The following is a 16,652-nucleotide window of genomic DNA, read 5'->3' on the forward strand; positions in this document are numbered from 1 at the left end:
CCCAGACAATCCTCCTGCCTGGCAGGACCTGTTCTATTCTCCCTGAGTGCATCAGAAGTGCTGAGGGGTTCTGACACCAGGAACACTCCTCAGGAGAGATATAGTGAGCCCCAACCAGGGCTCCAGCCATGGAGCTGAAGGAGAGACTCCTAGAAAAGGAAAACCAGTGGAGCAGTGTGAGGGGTGTTGGAAAGTGGCTTTGATTTTTCTTAGAATGTTCTTCCCTAACTTGTCACTGTTATCTCCTCATTGAACAGTGCCCCACATCTACAGGTAACAAATGTCCAACAGCAGCTCCATGGCCCAGTTCCTCCTCCTGGCATTGGCAGACAGGCGGGAGCTGCAGCTCCTGCACTTCTGGCTCTTCCTGGCCATCTCCCTGGCTGCCCTCCTGGCCAACGGCCTCATCCTCAGCGCCGTAGCCTGCGACCACCACCTGCACACCCCCATGGGCTTCTTCCTGCTCAACCTCTCCCTCACAGACCTGGGCTGCATCTGCACCACTGTCCCCAAAGCCATGCACAACTCCCTCTGGGACACCACAACTATCTCCTACACAGGATGTGCTGCACATCTCTTTTTCTTTTATTTCTTCATGTCAACAGAGTTTTCCCTCCTCACCATCATGTGCTACGACCGCTACGTTGCCATCTGCAAACCCCTGCACTACGGGACCCTCCTGGACAGCAGAGCTTGTGCCCACATGGCAGCAGCTGCCTGGGCCACTGGCTTTCTCATTGCTCTGTTGCACACAGCCAGTACATTTTCCCTGCCCCTGTGCCAGGGCAATGCCCTGGGCCAGTTCTTCTGTGAACTCCCACACATCCTCAAGCTCTCCTGCTCACACTCCAACCTCAGGGAAGTTTGGTTTCTTGTGGTTAGTTGCTGTTTAGGGTTTGGTTGTTTTGTTTTCATTGTTTTCTCCTATGTGCAGATCTTCAGGGCTGTGCTGAGGATCCCCTCTGAGCAGGGAAGGCACAAAGCCTTTTCCACGTGCCTCCCTCACCTGGCTGTGGTCTCCCTGTTCCTCAGCACTGGCATGTTTTCCCACCTGAAGCCCCCCTCCATTTCCTCCCCATCCCTGGATCTGGCCCTGTCAGTTCTGTATTCGGTGGTTCTTCCAGCACTGAACCCTCTCATCTACAGCCTGAGGAACCAGGAGCTCAAGGATGCCATGAGGAAACTGGTGGCTGGATTTAGAGGCAATAATAAAGTGTGTCTTCTTCTGCAGAGCATGCAGAAGGTAACTACAATCTGAGCTTTTTCTCTTCTATTTATTCTTCTTTTCTTTTGTGCATTTTCTTATTCTTTTTCAACTTTTATATTATCCACAAATCAGTGGCATTGCTCATAAATTTCTACATCAATATCTACCATCCTTCTCTAATCCAAGGGCTTTCAATAGGCTTGTTCTCTGTACATTTATGTAGAATAAAGTTCCCTGCCCTGACCTGAATGTCCAAGATGCTTCCTCAGCCCTTCTCTGGAGCTGCAGGGGCAGTGCCTGTGAACAGAGCTGGAGGGAAGAGACTCCCAGCACAGCAACACAGCCAGGGACAAGGGCACTTGCTCCTTCCACATCTGCTCTTTCCAACTCCACACTGTCCTTCCCAGCCCTGCTGTGGGTGCAAGACCTGAGTGCTCTGGCAGCTTGGGCACAGTCCTGCTGCGTGTCCGTGCTGGGATCACAGGCAGGGACAGGCCCTGGCACTGCTGGCACAGAGCTGGGCTCCACACCAGCAGCTCCATCAGCCAAGGGCATCTCCTGAGGGCAGGGCAGGAAGGCTTCAGGCTCTTCCTCCACAGTCCCTGTCAGCAATGTGCTCCAGGAATGCTCTGGCAAAGCAAATGCCAGTGCCCAGCTGAGAGTGGGAGTGTGCAGGGTGGGGGCACACAGCAGTGTCCTGGCACAGCCAGAGCTCCTGGCACAGCCCTGAGGGAGCAGCAGAGCAGGGGCTGGGCTGTGTCTTTGTTCCAGGGACAGCCTGGGAAGGTGCCCCAGGGCCACTGTCACAGAGCAGCCCCTGCCACCCCCATTCCCAGCCCTGGCCTCTCACCCCACCTGCAAGAGGTTGGTTGTCCCTCCTTGGAGGGACATCAAGGGACCAAGTCAGAAGTCCACGTTTGCTTTGTACTGAGGACACTTCAGTGTGTCTGCTCCATCCCTACCCTGCCTTCTGGCCTGTCCCTTTCCCTGCCCAGCAGGAAAGCAGCCTGGCTGGGCAGCATTGCCCCTGGGCAGGCAGGAAGGGCTCTGCAGGCAGGAACGGCACTGCCCTCCAGCAGAGGCACTTCTGCCCTTTCCCAAAGCACAGAGCACAGCTGGGCACTGGGATGCAGCCAGAGGTACCCACAGCTCCATGGGTCACCCTCTGAGCTGCCTGCACAGCTTCAGTGAGCACCGAAGAGAGAAAGAAATGCTCTCCCTCACAGGAATCCAAGCAGGGGAGCGGGGACATAAAGAAGCCAAAAGAGATAAAAAAGTTAAGAGCCAAATATATTTATTGACAGAAGGGACTAGGACAATAAGATATCAGTGGAGTTTACCCTGAAAGGTATATGGAGCTGCTACAGCTCCACCAGCCTGAGTGTCCCCTGACTGGGGACAGCACAGCCTCTGCCTCCAGCACTATCAGTGCAATTTCCTGCACCTTTGGCACGTGCAGAGTATTTCCTACTGTGGCCTCATCCCATGGTCAGCACTGGATTGTTTGCCAGCCCTGCTGTCTGCAAGACCCATGGGCTGGAAGGGTTATCACCACCAGAGCTGCACCCTGGCTTGGGGCCTTTCTGTCATCTTCAGTCACCATTTCCTTCCTCTCCCAGACACTTTTTGTGACCCTCATGTACTGAGTGACTTCTTCTGTCACCTTGCTCCAGGGCTGGGACTCTCCTGCAGTGTCACCATGACACTCCTGCTCTCTGCTTTCCAGGTTCCATTTTCAGATCCAGTCTTCCCCTCCTGTTCCCAGGGACATCCTGGGAGTGCTTCAGAGCTGCCATCCTGGGGCAGCTCCTGCCCAGCGTGGGCAGGCACAAGGGCTCTCCAGCTGCTCCTCTCCCCTCCCCAGGGCCACTGTTTTCTGCAGCCTCCTCATCCTTGCCCAGCACAGCCCTCCTGACACAGTTGGACACAGCCCTTGTTCTACCCCCTCCTCAGGCACCTGCCCAACCCCCTCAGCCCCAGCCTGATGGCCACAAACCTTCAGGGCAGGGAGGCACTGGGGAAAATGCTGAGGGAACCTTTCAGCCGCACTCAAATCCAATTGGAAGGGTTGGCCTCGAGGAAGAAATCCCTTCTCATTCTCCAGAACCACCAGGACAACCTGTGTTGTGTCCTGGGCACTCCTCTGGAAGTGTGGGCTATGGAAAAGGTTTTGGTGTCAGGGATATTGGGAAGGCTGGGCAGTGTCACTGGGAGACCTCTCCCAAACCCTTGGAAAGGCCAGAGCCAGCCCAGAGCTTCCTGGGGCCTTGGCAAAGGCAGACCTGGAACCAGTCTGCAAACAGGGCAGCAAGGAGGGTTGGCAGAGTTCCAGACTGCTCAGGCTCAGCAGGGAAGGGGAGAGGGCAAGTCCTCCTGCAGCCATTGCCAGGCATGGGAAGGACAAGGCAGGGATTGCAGAACCCATGTGGGAGGGAAAAGATGATGTTGTGTGCCCAGACTTTATCAAGGCCCTCGACATGGTCTCCTGTGCTCTCCTTATGGACAGACTGGTGAGAGCTGGACTGAAGAAGTGGAAGATGTGGTGGTGGGAAGTTGGTTGAATGAAGAGTGTCAAATAAAATCCATGGTACAAAGTCCTCTTGGCACCAACTTCCTGATGAAATCCCTCAGTGACCAGTCCTTGAACATCAGTATAGAACATCTTTATTATCTGTCTGTACTATGGGACAACATGTATTTTCCCTTTGTGGGTGATGCCAAATTTCAGGGAGCCCTTGGGCAACCTGTCCTGGTTTAAAGACACATATTGGGGTGGGAACTCCAATAAAATGAACTCACTCCACCTTTATTCCGCACCAGTACAAGGAGACAAAATACAAGGAGGTATAAGTGAAAAAATAAGTATTTACTGACAAGAAATATGGCAGCAAAACCAGCAATACCAACAGAACAGTTCAAAGCAACAGCAGAGAGAGAAATTGCCTCCTCTCTCCCCCCATGCCCCAACTCCCTTTTGTAAACACATAAAACCAGGGATCAACACTTGTCTCCCTTCCCCCTTTTCCTCCTGAATGGACAATAAACAAAAAACAAAACCAGGGGAAAGAGGGGGCAAAGCAAAGTCTGGGAAAATCTCTCATCTGAGATCAGTTGTGCTGCCCAAGAACACGCTGACTCCAGAGGTGTCCAAGCGGGGCAGAGCCGGCGACTCCGGTCCGTGCGGCGGTGGGGGGGAGGCAGCGGCTCTGCTTGATTCCATGGAGTTCTGGGGAGGCACAGTGGCCCCTTGGTTCCAGGAGGGTCTGAGATATCTCAGAGTTCCTTTTGTTCCAAGGAGACCCCACATGTCACAATGACCCCTTGGTTCCAGGAGATTCCACAGTGTCCCTGCATTCCTTTGGTTCCAGGAGGCCCTGCAGTGTCACAGGGCCACTTGATTCCGTGATGTTACAAAGAATCAGAATGGCCCCTTGATTTAAGACCAACTGCACATGGGGCTGACTTAGGGGGAGTGTGGGCCCCCAGACATGGGAGTTGAACTCAGCCCTGGTGTCACCACATCTGGACTGGTCTGTCTGTCTGTGAGGTTCCCCATTCTGGAGGAATGAGGAAGAACTGGAGAGGATCTAGAGGAGATCTGACAGGATGGAGCTTTTCTCCATATTGGAAATAGGATGAAATCTCCACAAAGAGCAACATGGAAGGTTGGGACTGAAGGTGAGGAAAAAGAAATGTCACTCAATGAGGACCCTTGTGGTGCAAGAGGTCACTCAGAGAGAGTCAGGATCATCCCATGGCTTTGTGTCTGAGGGAACAGCCAGAGCTGGTGCAGAGCCATCAGGGAGGGTCTAGAAATGCTGCTGGGAGGGGGTGGGAAAGCAGGAGGGGTGTGTGCAGCCTGCAAGGCCAGAGCAGCAGCAGGGCCAGGGCAGGACAGCCTGCAGGAGAGATGGCCAAGGGCTCTGGCAGGGCTGCAAGGCCCAAAGGCACCCAGGCCTTTGTCCCCTTGCCTCTGGCAGCTGCCTCTGCCACTCAGGCCACCACAAGCCACTTTCCTGGCAGGTTCTGCCCTTGGGTTCTGCCTCGCCCCTCCCTCAGCAGCCTGGCAGGGGTTGCCCAGTTTTGGGCCTTTGTTGTTCCTCCCCCTCCCATCCCAGTGCCCCCCAAACAGCCCTGAGCCAGCCGGGAGGGACAGGATCTGCTGGGCCAGGGCCTGGGGCTCAGGCCTTGGCCTTTGTGCTCCACAAAACCAAGGCAGGCTTTGCTCAGCATTGCAGGGGCCTGCCCAGAGCCTTTGTCTGCCTGCACTCCTGGCCTCCAAGGAGCTGCTCCAAGGAGTCCCTGGGGAGGCTTTGGCAGTGCCTGCCCTCAGTGGGGCCCAGCAATGCTTCAAGGCACTTGCAGTTTGGCTTCTGACTTCTTGAGCAGCTGCTTCAATCTTCTCTCAGTACCTCAGGATCATGGACTGGGCTGCAAACACACCGTGGGGCTCATTAAAATCCAGAAATCCCTCAGGATCTCTTTGTCTTCCTTTAATTGTCTTCAAGGCAATTTCAAAACAAGACTTCAGAATTTGTACTTTTTTTGTTTTAATTCAATGATGGCTCTTTTTTATTTCAGAGGAGAGGTGATAGAGGTGTTCTCCAAGTGATCTTGATGCTGAGTGTCTCCTCGGGAGATCCACACTGACCCTGGATGATCAACCTTGCTCCTCACCCCCCAACCTCACCAGTTCTGACATGGCCCATCTTGGACTGACAGCTGATGCAGCTCCAAACACACTGTGGGACCCATTAAAATACTGAAAACCAAATTATTTTCATTCCTTTAATTGTCTTCAAGTCTTCAAGACTTGAACAGCTAATTGGAGTTGTTTTGTAGTTTAGGTAAGGAGGAAGATTTTAAAGTGGAAGTCATGAAAAATATATATATTTTTTGATGAAAGAGAATTATTTACACAGAGCCTTGGGATGCAAGATGGTCAGGGTGCAAAGGATTTAGACACAAAGATAAGGGGGCAAAAGAGTTTAGTATCATTTAATTATTGACCTGTTTAGCAGTTATCAAGTGATTCAATAGCATTTGTCACAATTTTAACAGTGACTGAATTAGAGATTCACAAGAACAACATTCACCCCACAGTCAATTCACACCCACACCCAGGCAGAGATGTGTGCACACATCAAGAGCTGGCTGTGGAAAGGTCCCTCTCCCAAATTCTCCTTGTTGTCAGGGAAACACTCCCCCAAATCCCTTTGTGTTTCCCACCAGACAAGGGTCCCAGCTGGAGGAGTGTTTGTGGAGGGGGATCAGAATTGTCCTGGCCATCAGCGCCGCTCTTTGGAGTGTTGCAAACTGGAGGGTTCCCGAGCTGGGAGAGGCTGCCAGAGGTGTCCCACTGAGAGGGAGGTGCTGGGGAGCTGCCAGGGCCTCCCTCAGCCCCGCTGGGTGTGGGCTCACAAGGGGACTGGCTTTAGTTATCTGCTGAATTTCCATCCTGGGGTCAGGAATGACTGGAGTTTCCAAACTATTTGGGAATTGTACCCAAACTGCTCCATTTGGGCTGAGATTCAGTCAGGGAATGTTCCAAGGTTTTCATGGGATGACTGATTATCCTGTGTTCCCCAACTGTTCCACTCTGGATTTTTCCCACCTGTATCATCCAGGAACACCTGGTCCAGTCCAGGGACACTTCCCCACAGCCCTGGTCCAGTCCAGGGGCTCTTCATTGCTCAGCTGGTTTGGTCAAGGCTTGTCAGGAGCTCCTGAGATCATCGACCAGGCCTGAGGAGAATGGAGGGAGGATGCACCACCACAGAGGCTTCTAAGAAAGATGAAGACAAACTTTTTGTAGGGCCTAGACATAGCTGGGATAAGACAAGAAGTGATGGTTTTAAACTAAAGAGGGCAGATTTGAATTAGACATGAACAAGAATTTTTTACAGTGTGGATGGTGAAACACTGGCACAGGTTGCCCAGAGAGGTGATGCTTCATCCCTGGAAACATTCAAGGTGAGGTAGGATGGGACTCTGAGCAACCTGATCTCATTACAGGGGAGCTGGAATAGAAGAACTTCAAAGGTCCCTTCCTACCAAAACTCTTCCATCATTTTACTGGAGCCAAGGCTGACACAGGTTTCAGACCCAGCTGAGCATCCCCTTTGATGGCCCATCTGGCAGCTCTGCTAAAAAGCTGCTGCAAAGAACCTCCAGACCTAAAGGAGCTTTTGTGCTGGGCTCAGCTGTGGCTCTCAGGGCTGGGAGGTTGGCTTTTGGCTGCCAGGTGCTCACCAAGGCTCTCTCTCACTCCCTTTCCACTCCCCTTGGTGCCTGCAGGGTTGTTTCTCCCCCCTTTCTCTCACTCCTGTCTGGGTTCCAGCACCCTGGATTTTATCCTTTCTCCAAAGGGTTATCACACAGCTGCCTCTGGAATTGCTTTTTGGCTCAGCTTTGGGCACTGGCTGGTCCATTTTGGAGTTACCTGAAACTGGCTCTCTCTGACATAGAGATCTCCTCTTCCCCAAGGGAAACCTGCAGCCCCCTCACTGCTACCAAACCTGATCCACAGGGTCATTCAAGTGCCCAGGAATACAGGAGGTCATTGAGCCCATTATTCCTCAGGCTGGTTAAACAAGACTTTGTCCTCTCCCTCTCCCTGACTGCAGGTTCTTTCTGTCAGAGCAGAGCTGGGCTGGACCTCAGCTGTGCTTTGCTCCAGAGCCTGCTGGGGTGGGGGCAGATGGCAATGGAAGAGTTGGGTTGGACTGGATGATCCTTGTGGGTCCCTTCCAACTCAGCATATTCTCTCATTCTGTGTTTGTTTGGGTTTGGTTTGGTTGTGTTTGGTCTTTTTCTCCCCTTTTGAATTGCCTTTCCTCTGACCCATGAGCTTTTTCTTCATTGTCTTGGCCCTTGCTGGCACCTGATGGCAAAACAAGTTTATCCAACTCAGTCATCTTGACCACGTTTTTGGTACAAGACACCATTAACTAGATGTGGTTTCTCACAGACTCGCTGCAACTTGGCCTCATCCACAAAGGAGTGGGAAGTGCATTTCCTCCCATCATCCAGAGACATAATGAAGATGTTCCATGGGAATGGTCAAGGGCTGGTCCCTGATGGATGTCACCTGGGAGTTGCTGCCAAGAGGAATTTGTGCCATGACTTTTGACCCTCATCAATTTCAATTTCCCACCCACAACATTTCACTTGTCCAGTCCAGCTCTCACCAGTCTGGCTCTAAGGAGACCACAGGAGACCATGTCAAAGGCCTTGATAAAGTCTGGGCACAAAACATCCCCTTCTTTTCCCTCCCACAGGGGTTCTGCAATCCCTGCCTTGTCCTTCCCATGCCTGGCAATGGCTGCAGCAGGACTTGCCCTCTCCCCTTCCCTGCTGAGCCTGAGCAGTCTGGAACTCTGCCAACCCTCCTTGCTGCCTTGTTTGCAGACTGGTTCCCTGTCTGCCTTTGCCAGGGCCCCAGGAAGCTCTGGGCTGGCTCTGGCCTTTCCAAGGGTTTGGGAGAGTCTCCCAGTGACACTGCTCAGCCTTCTCAATATCCCTGACACCAAAACCTCTCCATTATCCCACAGTTCCAGTTTAGTGCTCAGGACACAACACATATTCTCATGGTTCTTCAGGAGAAAATTAGAAGTGATTTCATTAGAGAGGTCAACTGGGGGAGCAGCCCAGTCTGGTCTGGCCCCACAGCAGTGCCCAGCCCAGGGTGCTGCAGAGCTCTGGGCACTCCCCCCACAGCCCCAGCCCCTCTGAAGGGCACAGCAGCTCCTGGGGCACAGAGAGGAGTCTCAGCATCCCCATCAGCTCAGGGGCTGGACACTCAGCATGGCAGGAGGAAATGGAGGGCAGGGAAACTGCAGGAGCCCTGGTGTCACCTGCAGGAGATGCCCAGCACAGCCTGACTGTGCCCCTCAGTGCCAGCCCCTCTGCCCAGCCCAGCCCAGAGTCCTGGCCCAGGGACAGAGCAGCCTGTCCCCAGGGGGGCTGCAGAAAGAGGTTTCTCTGTGTCAGGGATTCCTCTCTGCAGGCCCAGAAATGCTGCCTTGCTCTTCTGCAGGGACATCCCTTTGCCCAGGTCAGTGTGTCCAGGCTGCCTTGGCCTGTTGCAGATCCCAGCCTGGGATCCCTGCAGGGCCCTGAGCTGGAGGTGCTGCTCTGCACAGGGAGGGGCTGTGGCACCCTGGGCTGAGCCTGCACTGGCCATGCTGGTCAGGGTGGGGAGCAGACCCAGCAGGATGGGGATCACTCCTCTCCTCCCTCTGCCATAGTCCTGGAAGGCTCAGTAGCCAAGAACAAGGCTGGGCAGGACCATGGGCTGTTTCCAATGGCACAGAGGGCAGGGCAGGGCTCCACTCCATGCATCCTGTGGGCTGGAGAGTTCTTCAGGACACCCTCCTGGAAAGCCACCCCTGGCTCTGGTACAGCCCTCCCTGAACAGGGGAGGCACAAGGGGAGTTCACTGTGGGTCAGACGAGTCACTGGCCAGAGTCCTTTCCCTGTTCCTGCTGCATCCCCTGGGGTTGCAGAACTCTCCTTTACCAGTTCACAGGGACATTTAGTACTTGATCTCTGGTAACTCCACCCTGGGCAGGATTCTGCTCCAGGGCTCCATTCCCTGCTGACTGGATGGGACGGGCTGTCCCTGCAGATCCTCTGTGCTCTCCTGCACTTCCTGAGTTCCTACAGACAAGTCCTCACCTCCATCAGAGCCCTCACAAGCTGCAGAGCCCCGGGCAGGTGACTTGGAGACCCTTTGCCACTGGTCACCAGCACAGAACATCTGAACCAGCCCTCAGTCCCTCAAGTACCCCAGTGAGTCACTTCTCTCACTGCAGGGACTGAATGGGGAAACAAGCAAAGCAATGAGACTTTGCAGAGTCTGTTCCTTGGCCTTGTTCTTTACACCAACCTTTCAAAAAGAACAAAGTCTTCAGGAACTGCCCAGGGGGATCCCCTTTCATGATGGAAATGATGTTAAGGAGCCCAGCTCTGTGCCAGCAGTGCCCAGGGCCTGTCCCTGCCCATGGTCACAGGAGTGACACACAGCAGTGACTGAGCTGCCAGAGCACTCAGGCCTTGGGCAAGGAGCAGAAAGGAGAGGGAGTCAGTAGAAAAAGAGCATCTCTGAAAAGCCCAAGAGCTGCTGCTCCCTGGCAGTGCTCCTGTACCAGGACTCTTTGCCCCTTCTCCTCTGCACACAGGCACTGCCCCCCAGCTTCAGGGAACTTCTTGGAGAGAGAATCTGGAAAAAAGAATTCAAGTCCTTTATTATACTCAGAGATTGTGATTCCTCATGTACAGAATAACAAAGGCAGGGTGTTTGAAAAAGGAGTTGCTACAGAAACTTTTATTTTGTTTAAATGCACGCAGAGAATGATTCCTCATTTACACAACTGTAGGTCAAAATAAAGAGGTAGAGAGTGAATTAGGTAAGGGATGAAGAATAAATTTCTGTGTTAACAACATGAAAAGAAGAAGAAATATAGGAAAACTCCCCCACTGCCACTCTCAAAAGCTTTAGAAGGCAGGCTAGGCCAGTAAAGGGTTACAAAATGAGTGTTCTGCAAAAGGAATAAGGCAATAAAAAGACCACAGTCATCATTTTCCTTATGGCGTCCTTGAGCTCCTGGTTCCTGAGGCTGTAGATGAGGGGGTTCAGTGCTGGAGGAACCACCGAGTACAGAACAGACAGAGCCAGATCCAGGGATGGGGAGGAGATGGAGGGGGGCTTCAGGTAGGCAAAGAATGAGGTGCTGATAAACGGAGACACCACGGCCAGGTGAGGGAGGCACGTGGAAAAGGCTTTGTGCTGTCCCTGCTGAGAGGGGATCCTCAGCACAGCCCTGAAGATCTGCACATAGGAGAAAACAATGAAAACAAAACAACCAAGTCCTAAAGAGGCACTAACCCCAATGAGCCCAAGTTCCCTGACATAGGAGTGTGAGCAGGAGAGCTTGAGGATGTGTGGGATTTCACAGAAGAACTGGCCCAGGGCATTGCCCTGGCCCAGGGGCAGGGAAAATGTATTGGCTGTGTGCAGCAGAGAATTGATAAAACCAGTGGCCCAGGCAGCTGCTGCCATGTGGGCACAAGCTCTGCTGCCCAGGAGGGTCCCGTAGTGCAGGGGTTTGCAGATGGCAACGTAGCGGTCGTAGCACATGATGGTGAGGAGGAAAAACTCTGCTGAGAAGAAGAACATAAAGAAAAAGAGCTGTGCAGCACATCCCATGTAGGAGATGGTTGTGGTGTTATGGAGGGAGTTGTGCATGGCTTTGGGGACAGTGGTGCAGATGCAGCCCAGGTCTGTGAGGGAGAGGTTGAGCAGGAAGAAGCCCATGGGGGTGTGCAGGTGGTGGTCACAGGCTACGGCGCTGAGGATGAGGCCGTTGGCCAGGAGGGCAGCCAGGGAGATGGCCAGGAAGAGCCAGAAGTGCAGGAGCTGCAGCTCCCGCCTGTCTGCCAATGCCAGGAGGAGGAACTGGGTCATGGAGCTGCTGTTGCACATTTGCTGCTTCCCAGCACTGGGACACTGTTGAGAAACAGGAAAGGACAGGGAGAAGTTAAGACAGACTCCTCTAAGCAAAGCCACTTTATTTCTCACAGAAATCCCCTGAACTGAAACGCTTTTCCTTTCCCTTGTTTGTGGTGGCTGAGGGTGCTGTGAGGAACAGGAGCTCTGCCCATGTGCTGCCAAGGGCTCAGTTTTCCCCTTCTCCAGTGGGGACACGGAGCTGGTCTGTGACGGCATCAAACAGTCCCAAGGGATGTCAGGCATCATCCACCTTGAATGGAAAAGTTCAGTCTCTGCTCTTAAGGGGTGGAAAGGCTTAGCATGTCCTTTAAATAATGTTGACTGTGTTTATTATTTTTGATGGTTGCATCTGGTACCTGCTCTTGTTAGGAGTACAAAGCCTCATTTTTATGATGGAAAATGTAACAAGACTTTAAACAGGAGAGGACAAACAGCTCAGCTCTCTGTAGCTCAGTGCAGAGCCAGGAGAGCTGCAGTGTCCCTCCATCTGTTCCCATCTGCCCTGTGCTTTCCCTCGTGCTGCCTGAACATAACTTCACATGCAAATTAATTTTTAATAAACACAAATACCTACAGTCTGATGAGTGCAGGGCAGCACTGTTTAAAAGGGCAGCTTTGGTAAATGTTCTCTGTTCCAGCCCAACAATGCAGTGTTGCCCAGGGGAGTCTCTGGCTGTGCAGGCTCTGAAGGCAACGTCAGAGCAACCCTGAGGGGACTGGAAAAGGTACCCAGAGCTACATGTAAGGCAGAGGTGTGGTGATTTCTGATACTGCCTGGTCTCTTCTCCTCCAAGAGGAATAGATTTGCAGTTTCAGTACCTCCGCCTGAACTGTGAGATAAATTTTTAGGACCAATTTCCTGCCTAGAAAACACGTATTTGAAGATGGAAAGTACAGGATCCTTCACTTTGAGGTATCCCATGACTTGCTGTGCTTTCTTAAAACTCCTCTGAGAAATGTTCTGCAATGATCTGGAGCTGTGAGCAGCCCTCACAACCTGCAACCTACTCTAAACACGTGAAGAGCCCTTTCCTGCCCTCCCAAGGGTTGCTCCTTGCCCACAGCCCTTGTGCCCCAGCCCTGGGAGCAGCTCCCCGGGCCGGCTGAGAGCTGCCCCTGGCAGGCAGCAGAGTCCCTGCCCAGCACAGCGCCCTGGGCTGCAGGACCCTGCTCTGCCCCACAGCCCTGGGCACCCCTGGCTGCACCCCTGGCTTCACAGCTCTACCAAAGTGCCCCAAAACAGCCCCTGCTCACCCGTCCCATCAGCTGGGGCTGGGCCAGCTTTAGGAGATGCCTCCAGGAGCTGCCCCTGCACTGCCCTGCAGCCACAGACTCACCGTGTGCAGCCCTGCCAAGGTTCCTCCTGCAGGGAGCTCTCAGCCATCCTGCCAGTGCTGAGCCCCTTGAAGCTCTGTCTGTGCCCTGCTGGTGTCCCTGAGCTGGCCTGGCAGTGCCCTCAGCCCTGCTGGGCTGTGCAGAGGAGCTGCTCCTGGGCAGAGCTGTCTCTTTGAAGCTCTTCTTGCTTGCCAGGAGCTCCCTGTGTGCCAGGAGCCCAGCCCAGCTCAGCAGCACAGCAGCAGCCCCAGGCATTTCATGACCCTCAGGGGGGTTTGATGTTGTTTACATGAGACTCAGTCCCTGAGAGGAAGTTCAAACAACTTTTCAACAAGTCAAAGTGAGATTGAAACACTCAAGTTTCTTGTAGTGCTAATGAGTCTCACTGAGGGACACAACTGAGAACATGTCCCCAGGTTCCAGTTAGAGCAGAAATCAGCAGACAGTGATGCCAAGGATGGACAAGCAAGGGAAGGTGGTTCTGATGCTGAAGAAACCTTGACTTGTTTCCTTAATCTAACAGGCCAAGCCCTGACCCCCAGCCCCTGGGAAGGCAGATCCTGTCCCTGCCTCATTCCTCAGGGCTCTTCCTGGGGCACTGGGCTGTGGGATGTGCAATGCCAAGGGCAGGCCCATGGGGTGGCACCTGCCAGGCTGCTGAGCAGGGACAAGGAGGCCATGAGGCCCCAGGGCTGCAAGGGGCACTCCCCTCCTCCTGGCCTCAGGGGCACAGACAGCAGCCCTGGCCAAAGGCCTGCAGAAGGTGGCTGTGGCAGGGCCTTTCAGCTTCTCCCCCTCCCTGTCTCCTCTCCAGCCCAGGCTGTCCTACGGTGTCCATGCCCTGCCCCTTTCCCTGCAGGCTGTCGTCATCCCCCCGGCTGCCCCACCTGGCTGGCACCTTCCTGCACTGACATCTCTGCGTCCTCCCTGGCTCTTCCTGCACACACAAAGCCTTGGGCTGACCCAGACTCCTTCTGGGTGATGTGTTGCATCACACCATTGCTCTCAGAGTGAAACTCCTTTCTCTTTGTTTCCAGTCTGGACCTCCCCAGCTGCACTTGGCATTATTTCTTTATTTCTGTTGCTGTCTCCTGCTACGACAAAAGGATCCACCCTTCAAGCCTTCTCTGGCTACTCCTGTACTGTCCTCAGTCTCCACACCATGGAGCCCAGAGCTCCTTAGTCCCTACAGAGTGGTCATGGGCTTGAGGCCTCCAAATCTTTTCTTGGGAGATCCCTGGGTACTCTCCAAGGTGTTTGCAGATGAACACATGGTGCTCATAGTCTAAGGAAAACACAGGGATATGTTTTACCAAGGTCTGTAGTGGCAGAACACGGGTCAATGGCTTTAAACTGAAAGAGAAGAGTTTTATATTTATAATAGGAAGAAATATTTAATAATGAGGGCAGCAAGAACTGGAACAGGTTTCTAGAGAAGTGGATACCCCATCCCTGCATTCATCCAAGGTCAGGGAAAGTGAGTAACCTCAAATAGTAAAAGATGTCACTGCCCACATCCAGGGACTTGGACCAGATGACCATTTAGCTCTTTTCCAAGCAAAATATTTCTGGGATACTTTCAGTCCCAATCTCCTTCTCCAAAGAATTTCCATTTATGAGGACATGAACTGCCATGTTTTTGGAGAAACCCTTCTAAGCCCAAAAGGTAAAAAAATAATTCAAAGAGAGTTCCAAAATATCTGTGTGAAGGCTTCACCAAAGTGGGTCAATGGCAGAACCTCCCAGGATGCCCTCACAAATGTGGGTGGGGTTTTCATGCTCAGGGTCTGAGACTTATGATGGGCAACAAGAAAGCACATTTGGGGACTGAGGAAGACTTGTCATGGGATGTCGAGGAAAGAACGAAAGGAAGGGGAAGGGTGGGATCACAGCGGTTTGTGGAGGAACAAGTGTGAGAAAAGAGAGAGAAAAGAGGCTGAAAAGGCTGGTCTTGTTAAACAGGAGGCTGGTCAAGACACGTCCCTGGCTGTGCCCTGCAAGTGATCCCCACAGCCTGTCCCCTTTTCTTAAGAACTCCATTGCCAAGAAGTTTCTGTGGGGAGGGACCTCTCTGCTCCTGGCACAGATTGTGGCCCAAGTTCCAACCACTGCAGTGGGAGCCACAAATAGTCAGGTCTTGTGTTCTTGGGGGGCCAGACTCTGCCCAGACTGGGGGGTGTGTGTGTTGGAAGCACAAAAGAGTGAAGCAAATGCAAAGCTAAACACCCAGTGTAGCCTGACTTTGCCCCTAAGTGGGGATGAGAACTGGACACAACATGTGCAGGGACAGAGGGAGGGGTTTGTCCCCCTGGCCCTGCCCAGAAGGGACACCTTTCAGGAAGGGTTGTGGCCTTGGCTGTGCTGAGGGTTGCCCCGGGCAATGCAGCTTGGGATTGCAGTGGCACTGTCAGGGCTCTGCAGAGCTCCTGGCAGTTCCTGCATTTGTCCCCAGCAATGCCAGAGACCTGCAGGGGTTGCAGTCAATCCCTTGTGCTCTTTGGGACCCCGACTGGCTCTGCTGAATGTCAGCAGGCCTGGAGTTCCCAGGCTGTTCCTGCATCCAGGGTCGGGCCTGCAGTGACGTTTGTGCAGCGTTCAATTGGGGCAGTGGCAGGATGGCCATGGATCCATTCCTGCACAAACACAATGGGGCTCCATCCCAGGCAGGGAGAGAATGGGCCCACAAATGTTGGAAGGATAAGAAGCAGGGAGTTTTGGCACTGTGGAACCCCCTGGAACCAAAGGAACCCTGGGACATGGCAGAACCTCGTGGAATCAAGGGGACATTGTGACCCTGCAGCACCTCATGGAACCAAAGGGAGTCTGGGACTTGGCAGGGCCTGATGGAAACAAAGGAACCTCCTGGGAACAAAGGGACCCTGGACACTGCCAAAAGTGAGGGAGACAAGGGGAACCCCAGGACACTGTGGAATCTCCTGGAATCCAGGGGCCATTGGAATACACTGGGGCCTCCTGGAACCAAAGGGAACATGGGACACTGCGGAACCTCATGGAATCAAAAGGACCCCGGGACATTGTGGAACATCAGGGAATCAAGGGGCCAGTGTGACATCCCAGAACCTTTTGGAACCAAAGGGAACCAACGGGACATTGTGGAAGCTCATGGAATCAAGGGTCCATTGTGACCTTGTGGAACCTCACAGAGTCCAGGGGCCATTCTGATTCTGCAAGGCCTTCTGGAGTCAAAGGGTCCATTGTGACACTGGGGAAAATGATGGAGTCAGTGGGCCATTGTGACACTGCAGGGTTTGATGGAGGTCAAGAACACTGGGAAACAGTGGAACCTCATGGAATCAAGGAGCCACTGTCCCACTGCGGAGCCTCAAGGAATAAGGGATCCAATCTTTGCCTCAGATTTTGTCAACAAATTAAATTTAAGGAATTACGGAAGTTGGATTGAACCACTTTTTTTCCAACAGGTTTTAATGATTGACAAAATGAGAATATTTCTATAAAATGAATCATTTATTCTTACAAATGATCAGACAAAAGATCTTAATCAGAATTATTTACTACACAGTATAAAGGCTAAAACTACTAGTAGTACAGTATGAGATAGGATAGTGCACTATATTG

General features: G+C 52.9%; 1 protein-coding gene across 1 annotated transcript; it reads left to right on the plus strand.

The window, feature by feature from the left end:
- Positions 1-280: 280 nt before the first annotated feature.
- LOC135405394 (olfactory receptor 14J1-like) lies at positions 281-1,414 on the plus strand. The gene has a single exon (XM_064640086.1). The coding sequence runs from the start codon at positions 281-283 to the stop codon at positions 1,256-1,258; it is 978 nt and encodes a 325-aa protein (XP_064496156.1). The 3' UTR covers positions 1,259-1,414.
- The last annotated feature ends 15,238 nt before the right edge of the window (positions 1,415-16,652 follow it).

The sequence above is a fragment of the Pseudopipra pipra genome, chromosome W (genome assembly GCF_036250125.1).
Source record: "Pseudopipra pipra isolate bDixPip1 chromosome W, bDixPip1.hap1, whole genome shotgun sequence".
Classification (NCBI taxonomy): domain Eukaryota; kingdom Metazoa; phylum Chordata; class Aves; order Passeriformes; family Pipridae; genus Pseudopipra; species Pseudopipra pipra.

What these genes read in the sequence shown, in the direction of transcription:
- LOC135405394 (XM_064640086.1), top strand. Translation starts at nt 281, where the DNA reads ATGTCCAACAGCAGCTCCATGGCCCAGTTCCTCCTCCTGGCATTGGCA.